A 12,497-nucleotide genomic window follows, 5' to 3' on the forward strand; every position below is an offset into this window, starting at 1 on the left:
ACCTAGAAACTTGGTGTTATAGCTGCTTTATTCCCTTTACCCAGGCCCTCTTTAAATGTAATTGCATATTCCAAGCTCAGATTGTTTCTTAATGATCAGGACAAACTCAGCCCAGGATTATGATGGCATATTCAGGACGCTTTCAGATTGAAGGTCTAACCTGCAGATGGAGGAAGATTGGAGCAAAAGAAACTGGCTGCATCCTTCCCCCTGGAAGCCCAAAATTAGGAAGATCTCACCAAGATGGAAGCCAGGGCTTGATTTAGCCTCTGCTGATGTTGAGGCAACTAAGGAGATCACACCTGAAAACTAAGTCTCCTCCCACCTGAAAGGAAAGGGGGTGACAGCAAAAATAGCCTTGTGTTTCCTGGGGCTAAATTCCTACCTTGAGGGCAAGGGTCTGTAGCTGGCATAGAGAGGTGCAATTGTTAAGGAATTCCAATTACACCAACCTGAACCAGCTATTTTGTTACCAGACCTCTTACTGTTCTCACTTTTGTTCTGCTTGTTTCCCATCTCACCAGTTATTTCCAAAAGTGTAATTATTGTCAGGCCTGGCATATAGAATGTCTGCTTCAGCGCACTCCTCCTCTTCCAGAGTCCTTCCAAATGGACGGCTGCGATGGTGTCTTGAGAATCTCCCTGGTTGCTTCTCCAACAAGAGCACCGCCACTAACTCGTTGCTATGGAGATCTCATTCTGACACACATGCTTCGGTCCCTTTTTTGTTGCCACATTTGGCTGTTGTCATGGGGACTGCTGGCCATTAATCTTGTCCTTCCAATGAGACGATGACCCATAGATTGCAGTTCTTTTCAGCAAACTTATCTGGAACTGATCATGCATCAGTTCTGAATCACATGCAAAAAAAGATGTATATAATATATATGCATGTGATTCAGAACTGATGTATGAACAGATCCAACTAGATTGCTCTAAAGCATTGCAAACATATGGGTCATCTTCTCCTTGGAAGGACAAGATCAATGGCCAGCAGTATGTATATTATCGGCCAAAATAGATATTCAGAGAATGTACAAAGATCTTACCATTGCAAAAATTCCTTAGCATGCTAAGAACCAGGCTACTATACAAACAACTGGATGTTTATGTGAATAATGAGAATACTCACAATTATATTACAGAGGATTTTTTTTTTAAATGAGGGATCCAAACCTTCATACTAATCAACCATAAACTAAGTGCTAACTGACGGGATTAGGAAGAAACTTCCTGTTTGGAATGGCTATTCCATATCTTTTGTTACTTTCATCTTTTTCTCAAGCATCTGGTGTGCATGGACCCCTGGACTAATCTAGTATCACACTTTTTCTATTCCTATTGGCATGGATTCCCAACATATAAAATATTATGAACTGACTATGTTTAAGGGTTGCATTATTTCTGTAAAATTTAGAAATTGCTCACTAGGAGCCCGTGTTTCTTTCTTTTAAAAAGGAGCATGCAAAAATACATGTGCAGTGCACACTTGGAGTTGCAAACACACATACTTGCCACAAATGAATGCAAACTGGATACTTACTATTTGCTTGTTTCTGTGTATGTAATCCATAAAGGCCGATTGCCCTATGGTATGTCGATGATCACTGATTATGATTAGTGTATGCATCACAGACAGTAAATAAAATACATGGAAGTAAATGGAATGAAGTAGAGCAAAAAATACAGTGGGCCTTGTGTTTTGCTGAGAGCCAGCTGGCTGTGGAACTGCCTCTTCTCACTTCATAATCTCATTTGCTTTGGTTCCCAAAGCAGCATGCCCACTTATAGCCAGCCTGTGTTGCCTTGATTAACAAGCCATGCTGAGTGCAGTGCTATGCAGAGACCAAAGAAATGAAATGCTTTGGCACTCTTTCCTCTCGGTTTGTCCTCCCACCCCTGAGTGGGTGCATACAACTGCCATAAATATAAATAGGCAGTTAGACATAGTTGTCAGGCAAATAGACCCTCTTGGAGCAATGGGTGAGAGGATTGAATGGATCTGTACTTAACATAAGCTCCCAAGTAAGCACCCCTTTCCTTACTTAGAATCAAATTTAATATAGCCAGTTTCTTTCTTCCATTAAAGGAGAGAGAAGTTTAAGAGGCCATTTTAAATTGCACTTGATTGCATCTGCATACTAGTAGAAACAATAAGTATGAACACCATTAGCCCAAGAGGGATACTTTGGTTACTTCCCCTTAAAAAGAACAGTGGGTTATGTCTGTAGATCAATAAGGATCAATTAACAAAAACGTCTTAGACTTAGCAGGTTGGCTTCGGGCATCTTCTGTATTAGAACAAAGGCACAGACTGACTTCCAAACTAACCTGGTCGCTGAAGGGAAGCTGGTTGATTCAGTTCAGATTTGTCCTCCCTCCCTTCCCCTCTTACGCCACACCACTTCAACCTTTTCCCCCTACAGATAGGTGAATGAAGATTTCCTTCTCATTTTTGGCTTCTCTACTTGCTTGGTAATGGACTGACATGCACTCTGGGGTTGTTCCAAAGCTATTTGACCCAGCAGAATGGCACAGACACTCAAGTTCTGGGTCTTGTAGAGAGAGGCCCTACAAAATCAGCAAGAAAAAAACATTTGAAAGCTTGGGAACTTTAGTATAACTCCCTGTACAGATCAGGAAATCTTTTCAGACTATGAGTAACACCCTAGTCCCATTGAATTCAATTGCAAAACTTCCATTGACTTTAATGGGATCAGGATTTTACTCTTTGAGTAAATCAGACAGATAGTGGAATGTTAAAAGTAGCCACAGGCACTTCTTGGGCATTAACATAGCTTTCCTTTTTTGGGGGGAATTGTGATTGTTAGAGGTTGTCTGTGCGTTGCCTGGATGTTTAAACAGTATTCTAGTGTAGAGAAATGTATGTTCTGTTCTGGATACTTTACAGGAAAAAAAGATACTTTAACTCTGGGAGAAAGACAGAGAAGATTAGATGGGTTGGTCTATAGGAAAGAGTAGTGAGAACTTCAAACCGTGAGAGGGTCAGATATATGCAGTCATCTTCTATTTTGATAGTGCTTTGTTGTAGTTAACCAAGATTGCAGGTTGAATGTGATATTCTCAGTTTAGAATGAGGGAGTCTCTGAGCGTTGCTTATACAAGCATTCAGTGGGCAGAACTTAAGTAAGTTCTGCCTTTTGCATTACAGAATTGAATGCGCATATCCAGGAAAGGTACCTGTTTGCAGCCATTTTAAGTGCATATTTAAGACTTTATTTTTACAACAAAATATGTGACAGTTTTCAGCTTAATTGCACAGACCTACTTCTTTGCGCCGCCCCCCCCAACCCCCCGCTTTCTGTAGAACAACGTTCTGTGTTCCAAAGTAAAGAAATTGCCCACAGGAATCTAACTTCTTCGCAGTTTAAAATGACCATGTCAAAATATTGACAGCTAGAGGTTCACATTGCATCATTCAGTTAACAGATTGTCATATTGCTTATATCTGATACTTATTAGGAATCCTACTTTGTAATAATGAATACATAGCAAACTGCTTGTTCAGTATTATTTCCAGGTTAGCATTCAAACTATTGTTTTATTTCACTGACAGTTTTCAGCTGTCTCAGCTCACCTGCACCCATCGTTGTCATGGTGTGTATATATATATTTTTTTAAAGGGTTTGAAAAACCAGGCCCGGATTAAACTGAATATAGTGAGATGTCCTCCAGTAACCACTGTCTTGATCAGAAGACCTGACCTCCGATATCAGCTGGGTTTCAGTGTACAGAATGGGATCGTAAGTAGCTTTCACAATCCTTGGATTTCTATTGTGATGCTTTTTATAGCTGTGAAATTTTTTTGCAAACCTCTTAGCTCATCAACGGCTATGCACACATTCTGATTGTAAGACATAAAAACTGATTTATCAGAAAATTTATTACCTTCCCTATGGCTTATCCTCCTTTCCATGTCAAAAGCAGGAAAAGATACTTTGTCATATTAGAGTATAAAGTCAATCGTAGGAATAGGAGAGAGATTTTAAGCTAAAGAACCAAAAGGGGCAAGTTGTTCACAGGCTACATTAGTTGTATATCTAACTGAGCCATTAAAGGTCTTATAAGAAAGAGTCTTCTTTACAATCAGAGAAGGTCAAAGGTATACAATTCTAAATCCTTTAGAGACTATGGACCTATGCAATCTCCTAAATTTTCAAAATGCCAGTGTCCAAAGGGTTAATACTAGTAATTTTCAATGGCCAACTTATTTTGTTTGTATTTATGCACCTAGAGGAGGTGGTGGTCATTATGTTTTATAAGCCGATTACTGACTTTGTAACAGTTACTCTAGACCATTTTACCCTGATCTGTGTTTCACTGTATTTTAAAAAAGAACTCTTTTACACTTTGGAGACTTGTTTATTTAAATGTTGAGTTTGTCATTTGTGAACAAACCTCTGTTGTTTTACAATTTAACATTCTTAGCATTGATAACTTTGTCCTTTCCTTTCAAGATCTGTAGCCTTATGAGAGGAGGTATAGCAGAGCGTGGAGGAGTACGAGTGGGCCATCGGATCATTGAAATCAACGGACAGAGCGTTGTAGCAACACCCCATGAAAAGATTGTTCATGTTCTCTCAAATGCTGTTGGTGAGGTAGGAACTGGATGGATGATATTACACATTTCAGCACCATTGCCTCTTGCTGCCTACCACCATCCAAATATAAATACTGGAAATGAGAATAGGATAAACCAGGCTTTATTGTTAAAGTGATTTCATAGTTTTTAATAGCCTGCGTGAGAGGTGCTGAGTGCCCACAGTTTCTGTTAACCTAACCAAGGTTTGCAAGATCTCAACAACTCTCAGCATTGCGCTGCAATAAACATTAGCATAGGCATGAAAACTCACTGGTTACATCTTTCCCCTCTACTATGTCACTGCAGCTACTTCCTTCTCCTCATCTTGGGCCACTTTCTCCCTTACGCATACATACCCTCTAAGCATGAAAGCACACAAACCCTTTTATTTCCAAAGCGTTGCATCATGTGTATGAGGCGCATTGACTGATTTGTTTTGTTTCCACCCAGATTCATATGAAGACCATGCCAGCGGCCATGTACAGATTGTTGACTGCTCAGGAGCAGCCAGTTTACATCTAAGGCCAATACCTCACCTTCACAACATGCATGGAGGATGTTTCTCCTCGTCAGTGGTTGTGTTTCTAGTACTGCATTTTTGTGTCTGCAGAGACCTCTCTCTCTCTCTCTCTCTCCCCAACATTTTGCTGCGTACAGGGAAAAAAATTTCCATGAGACTTTTTTTGTTGCATCTTTTTACAAGTTAAGCTTTATGTAATTCCTCATAGAAGAGAAAAATTAGTTATTCACAGCTAGTTTAACAAAGGACTGATTGCACTTCTTCAAGTTCCGTCATCGGTCATATTTTTATGGCCATAACTCGACAACACAAATACATTAAGTATTGCTAAATTAGAAAGCTTGCTTTACAAACAGATCAAACCACAGGGTAAAGTTCTCCTCTTGGACTCCACATAGAAGATTTTTGACTCCATTATACTGTTCTCTCTGTGCACACTGAGCATAACATTACCAACAAAGAGTTCAACATACACAGGGAGAGCAGAGAACCAAGGGGATAGTTTTGCCCTAAAGGAGAAGTTAAAAGCCTATGAAGAATGAGTAAGTGATGTTGTGGTAAAACTCATAATTCAAATGCACACCTTTTAATTGTCTTTAACGTTTATTCTTCAGGATCATGTAACCTCAAAGGTGGTTTGTATGTTGCTGAAATGCGTAAGTGTGTCATTGTCCTCGCTAGCCCGTACTAGAGGAGGTACTTTCACCATTTGGTCTCCCAGGTAGTAGAGTCTTTTCCTCACCCAAAAAATCTTTCTTCATTTTTAGATGTAGGATATCATTTATATCCCCCTCCCTACTCAGAGGTAGGAGAATGTTAAGTGGCCTGTAAATATACAACAGGAATTATATTTTGGGGGCTTTTGCTGAAAATCTAAATTTTTAAAACTCTTAAATACACAATTTCTCATTGGTGTGTGGGGTGTGTGTGTGTGTGTGTATGTATATATATATATTTAAAACTATGTGCTTGATATTTATGAAATTTGAACAAAAATAGGTCTACATACAGTTGTAAGTAGTTTTATTACTCTGAGCCAGTATTAACATATCTTTGGTCCAAAGACTGTTTGTTTACTTTTAATTACTTTTTTTTTCTTTTGCTCATGATCTGGATAACAGTGGGGGAGGTGGGATGGGAGTGAGGAGAAATTAATTTATTTGTAAAATATATATATATATAAGTTAATCGATGGTTCTCCATTTGTAGGACATTAAAGGGTTTTTATGTACTTGTACAATGAAGAAGAGGTTTCAAAAACGTGGTGATGGAGTGCATGATATCAAGGATTTGCGTGGTCTATAAATTTTGGAGAGTAGAGCGCGGGGAGGAGGGGAAGAAGATAGTAATAGTAGTAGTGACTCCTCCCTCCAGAAGGAGAGACCTCTCTATTCCATGTACAGTAGTTATGTTCCATTAGTCCTGTGTACTCGCATTTAAACTCGTATATAACTGTGAATTTAGACCAGTTGGATGCCTTTAAATTTATCAAAAGTAGTAGCTTTTGCTGCATCTTATTACAACACAAAGATTTAATGTGATGAAAATACTGGAGCAGGACAAAACAAAAATCTCATTCCTTTTTGGGGAGGGAAGGGGGGTGATGGCCATTAACATCAGTGTCTCATTTAATGAGGGATGGTCTGTGCAATATAAGCACTGTGGTTGCAGACTGGAGATGACGTTTGGAATTGTCTCCAGAGATTTCATAGATTAGATATACATGTGTGTGCATTTCCGTTAATAAGTGAGCTGTGAAAACTCTGCCTTTGTCTGATCACTTAGTTCCGTCTGTGATCAGGGACCCAATTTTCCCTTCAAAAACAATGGACTGAGTGGAGAGAAAGAAGATAAACTTTTTATTTCAACTGGCAGCAAATGCTGGAACTATTTGAGGGAGATAGTGGAATGGTGAGTAAGCAGTTGTAGTAAATGAATGAGTACTGTACAATTATTTGACGTACAGTAGTTCTTGTTAGATAATCAAATCCCAATCTCTGGAATAACAAATTTTACAAGGGCATGATGGTGTTAATCCAGATTAGTATTTACTCTGCCATCAGACAGATGCAAATAGATTGTGAATTACTTGTGAGTACAGTTTTTATGGTCAGGCATCTGGTTTATAAAGGTCATAGGAAGAATTTTTTTTCATAACTTCCCATATGTATAGTAATATATGTAAATATGATATATACCACGTGTCATTTAGAAGATTATATACAGTGCAGCCTTTCCATAAATTGCCTGTGTGGAAAGCTACTCTTGAAGACATACTTACCACACTGCTGGTTTCCAGCTTTAACTCCCGTATTAATTTTCTGCTTTTGTGGCTCTAGTCAACTCCCGTTGAGGAATCAAGCCCTCAGTATGCAAATGACTATAGGGCTGTAACAGTGACTGATCCTTAGAAACTAAGGGCCCTATCCTGCAAACGCATGTGTGCTTAACTTTAGGCACCTGAGTAACCCATTGACTTCATTGGGACTGCACATGTGAGTGCCGGATTGGGACCTCACTGAAAATGTGAATTATTCTATGACAACAGATGTATTGTGATTTCTGAACAGGGACGGACAGACAGACAGATAGACTATGCGCTCCTAATGTAAACAGTCCCACAAGCTTAGTCTGGAAAGGAAAAGCGTGTTTCAGAAATACAGTGAACTTAAAAGGGAGAGTTGACACCTCCGTATTCTGTTGTTTTTTCCATTGATGTTTAAAAGATGTTAGAGCAGCTGTTTATGTTAGTATTTTAGATGAGTAAAATTGTCCAGGGGTTGAAAGGAATAACCTACCATTTTACATTCCTTCTCTTCCGTGAAGGTCCTGCAAAGCTGTCCCTTCACTGTTTAGTACAATATTACTAACTTTTCAGTGTTTACATTAAGAATGAAATGTCCTTTTATTTTTTTATTGGTAGGTTTCACACTTATTCATTTGAATCTGTTTATAATTTAAGGCTTGGTTTGTATTTCTTGAGTGCAGATTTTTTTTTTAATTTTCTAAATTAAATCTGTTTATGAAGATGGCGATGTGGGTGAGATTTCTTGTATATATTTAGCACAGTACTTAGAATATGAAGTTTTACTATTGTTCTGTAAAGAGGGTGAATAGAAATTATTGTAAAGCGTTGGGAAAAGTATAGTATTGTATTTGTAACAATATTGTTCTTTGTAAACACTAAACTCGATCACTATATATAAATATAAATATATATATAAATATATGTGAGCCTGGAATGTTGATACTGCACATCTATTGAATGTAATTCCTCTGACTTTTTTTGTCACAGGTCTCTGACCCTCTGTCTGTAACGCAGCTCCAGTGGTTTGATTGATTTTTTTATTTTTAGCCAGCTGTTTTGTTGTGATGTATTTACTGTGCTACATTCCTTTATTTAATGGAGCGCTAATGTCGGTAACATTTGCAACAATAAAAAACAAAAACAAATTGGGCATGGCTGAGAGTTTGCTGATGTGATCACCAATATTGAATGAATATTTTTGGGGGGAGTGCTTGATCCCCAGCCCTGAGCAGTGTAGTTAAGGTGACCTAAATCCCTGAGTAGGCAACACTAGTTCGATGGAAGGTGGATTACCCATGCTGATGACAGGAGAATCCAGTCAGCACAGGTAGTGTCTACACTGAAGAGCTATAGTGGCACATCTGTGCCGCTGTAGCATTTTAAATGTAGACAAGCCCTAAGTCTTCAAAGAACTTTTTGTGTGCAACAAATTCTAATGAGAACTTGAATCTGCAGAAGTAGTATACACCAGAGAGACTGTAGAAGAAAAACTGGCTTTGCAACTTCAGACATTGATTCACTAATGTTAATATGAAAGTCTAATCTTGCCTTTACCTGTATTGGATATAGGCCACAACACCTCACGTTACCCTACTCATATGGGCCACAGAAGATTTCTTCCCCCACACACTACTCTGTGGACTGGAGATCCCACTCTTTGTCTTATTCACCCTCTCTGCTGTGGCCAGAGGCCTCACCCAAGCTAGCAGTCAGTTTTTACTATGTACATCTGACACAGGTGACAGACATTCCAATACCTTGCAACAATGTAGATGAGCCTGAGATACCATTGTACCTGATATAGGACGGAAGGGAGCCTGCTGGTTATATAGTATAACAAAAACCTGTAGTATTTTAATTCACATATGCAAGGGGGGAAACGTTTACTTTTCTTTTGTGTGATAATGGGAGCAAGAGTAATCTCCCGCCAGTAAAAGGAGGATGGGTGTGACAAAAGAGCAGAGCTAAGATTAAGCTTCACGGCATACTTCCAGGCTATATTTAGTCAAATTACAACTTTCTAATGACAGGTTTCAGAGTAGCAGCCATGTTAGTCTGTATTCGCAAAAAGAAAAGGACTTGTGGCACCTTAGAGACTAACAAATTTATTTGACCATAATAAATTACGCTACAGCTCACTTCATCAGATGCATGAATCCCTTTTTTAAAAACATTGATATTTACAACCTTAAATCCATCATAATAAAGGTTTTTTTGGTTTGTGACTATTCATATTTTGTTACTGGAAGCGAAGGAACATTTCCTTTAAGTTGTAAAATTGAAAGCTCACAGTGTTTAATCTTCCTAAACCTCATTAACTTGCTACTATGATATCTCATGATTTTTACACACGAGTTGCAAAGGGCCAGTTTACACAGTTAGGAATACATTTCACTTTTATACCTGACACAAGGAGTGCAGGCTGCTTGACTTGTTTGTGGATAGGCATCCTCTGCAGACAATACTTGTTCCTTTTGAGATACTGCAAGGGCTGTAGAATACAGACTTCATTGATTTAAGGAGAGACCAGCAACTTTATTAGGTCATCAATTTATGTGCAGCTGAGAGCCATTCATGTGAGGGATCCAAGGAATTTTTGTTGACTGCAGAGTGGGCTACTGATAAGATTGTTCTGCAGCAAATAGGATTATGTATAAAGAGATTATCCGTGAAGCTGTCTGACTCTTCTGGAGAAAGACGGTGCTTCCTAAGAAACCAAAGAATCTGACAGCCAGCGTTCCCGGTAAGAGTATTAACGTATCATGGACTGAAGGACACATTGAAATGATCTCATTTCACATAGTATTCTACTTCACTGAGGTTTTTGTTATTCCGAAGCCAAGAGCCATCTACTAGAACCATTGGATTCAAGCCTCCTTATGATGTCCAGCATTTATAACCATCAGTGCTGCTCTGAAACTCATCAGGTGAGTTGTCACTAGGTTTTGGAACTTCTGTAGCTTTCTCTAATCTTTTTATTAATTTTCTGATGGAAAAACTTGGATCTTGCACCTTTTACATCAGGCATCTTTGTGTTGTTACTTTTTGCATGCCATCCAGATTCCATTTCCACTAGCAACAATCCCATATTAAAAAATCTCTTTTATTCAAAGGCAAAAATTATAAAATTGGATTGAGGTTGAGAGTACATTTCAGTAATTTAGGGAAAAATATATTCCAGACCTGCTGTCATTATCCCAAACACAAGCGTTATAAACCCAGAAATTCAGAGTTAAAGTTAAACTTAAAAGAAACCTAAACATGTAAGGTATAGAAATGCACGCAAAGACCCTTGACTCCGTTATAGTGATGCAATTGCAATAACTGTATGATTAATCTGTTTTAGTGTTCATGCTCCCAGAGTACATTATGTTGATTTTTAAAGACACTTCAGAATTTTTCTTGTTCCACATAAAACCTCTTCTTTCAGAGAAACTCAAAAAGAACTGCCCTCTTTCAAAATGGCCATGATTTCTTATTTGTTCTTGATTGAACTTAGGCTGTGGGCTGCCCTCAGGGAAGATGGCAATGCCCTAGGCCAAAGGTTCTCAAACTGTGGTCCGCGGACCACCAGTGGTCCACGAGCTCCATTCGGGGGGTCTGCGGATAGTTCCCTCTAAGGTGTGTCCCTGGGCGGTCGCACACAAGAGAATGAAGGGCCACCCACCTAACTAGTAGAGCTGCGCAGGCGTGGCTCCACTAATTAAATGCCTGGACCCTGGAGAAGATGCACATGTAAGGTGAGGTAGTGGCCTTGGGAGGAATAGGGAGCAGGTGGGAGGGGGCAGTGGGGTGAGAAGAGGGGGTGGGGGAATTTGGGATGTGCAAGGCTGCAGCAGCCAGAGAAAAAGGTGTCTTTTCCCAGCTCCAAGGCTGCAGCTGCAGGGGAGAGATGGCCCTCCTTCCCAGCCTCAGCTCTATGGCTGCTGTGGTGGGGGAGAGACCCCCCTCCTTCCCAGCCCCAGCTCGGGGGCTGCGGCAGCAGGAGGGAGAGGGCACATCCATCTCATTAGAAAGGTAAGACTACTGATATTAAAATATGAGTTGTGTGCTTTTATTTGTAGAACAAAAAAAGTTAATTATTATTGGGGTTTTTATATAGTACTTTTATCCAAAGCGCTTTACAATAGCTAATGGTACAAACCACATTTGGAAAGATCATTCAGTGGTCCGCTGAGACCCTCAGCAATTTTCAAGTGGTCCACGAAAAAAAAAAGTTTGAGAACCACTGCTCTAGGCTGATAGGAGATAAAAGGACCCATTTTAGCTCATTAACAACTATACTTGTAAATTCTTAGAAAATTCACTCAATGCACATACTGTAAGTGCTGTACACTTGGGGGAAGATACATTGTTATGTATGAATTAAAGAGTTTCAGTGCTGCTCTAAGTGTAAAACTCAATTCAACCTTAACTCTTGTGTCTCTATAATATACTTTACTCTGCAAATGGGAAAAATCAATTCCTTTGTCTTTTGTGGACATCCCTGTCTCAGCTTCGTTGACAACCTAATACAACTCCTTTCCTGGGAACCACCCATATCTCCCAAATTCCTCTTTTGGAATAGTGAAACACAATGTCTATAAAAATGCTTCCTCTCAGACTCTGCCAAACTATGCATGAATGATTTGTACTAATATTTCTGTTCTGTCTCTGCAATAAACTTTATGCTGTACTCATCACCGGAGCACTCATATCTGAGCACCTTGCTGCAGATGGGGAAATTGCAGGAGAGAGAGGTGAAGCAATTTATCCAAGGTCACACAGAGAGTTAGTAGTAGAATCCCCTGACTCCCAGTTCTACGCACTACCTCCTGCAGCACACCGTCTCCCTTTCTGAGCTGCAACACTGATACATGAAAGATCCTTTGTCATAACAAGAATATTTTGGGTAGGTTTTTTTTAATTTACTTCAGCACAAAAACTCTCTTTTGTTCTCCTCCTGTCTTGCACTGGGATGTTTTAAAGCTATTAAAAATGTTATTACCCTGGGCTCTCTGAATTTAACTTCAGTTCTCTATCTAGTGCTAATCACATTAGTCCTTACCATGTAAGCTGAATTGTGC

General features: G+C 39.3%; 1 protein-coding gene across 3 annotated transcripts in view; it reads left to right on the top strand.

The window, feature by feature from the left end:
* APBA1 (amyloid beta precursor protein binding family A member 1) overlaps positions 1 to 8,581 on the top strand; it is a 141,025-nt gene extending 132,444 nt beyond the window's left edge. For all 3 annotated transcript variants that reach the window (XM_038403220.2, XM_038403221.2, XM_043515570.1), the window contains 3 exons: positions 3,645 to 3,764; positions 4,479 to 4,619; positions 5,054 to 8,581. In XM_038403220.2, coding sequence (XP_038259148.1) covers positions 3,645 to 3,764; positions 4,479 to 4,619; positions 5,054 to 5,125 — 333 coding nt within the window. In that variant the 3' untranslated portion in view covers positions 5,126 to 8,581. The remainder of the gene's footprint in view (positions 1 to 3,644; positions 3,765 to 4,478; positions 4,620 to 5,053) is intronic.
* The last annotated feature ends 3,916 nt before the right edge of the window (positions 8,582 to 12,497 follow it).

The sequence above is a fragment of the Dermochelys coriacea genome, chromosome 5, assembly GCF_009764565.3.
Source record: "Dermochelys coriacea isolate rDerCor1 chromosome 5, rDerCor1.pri.v4, whole genome shotgun sequence".
NCBI classification, from domain to species: domain Eukaryota; kingdom Metazoa; phylum Chordata; order Testudines; family Dermochelyidae; genus Dermochelys; species Dermochelys coriacea.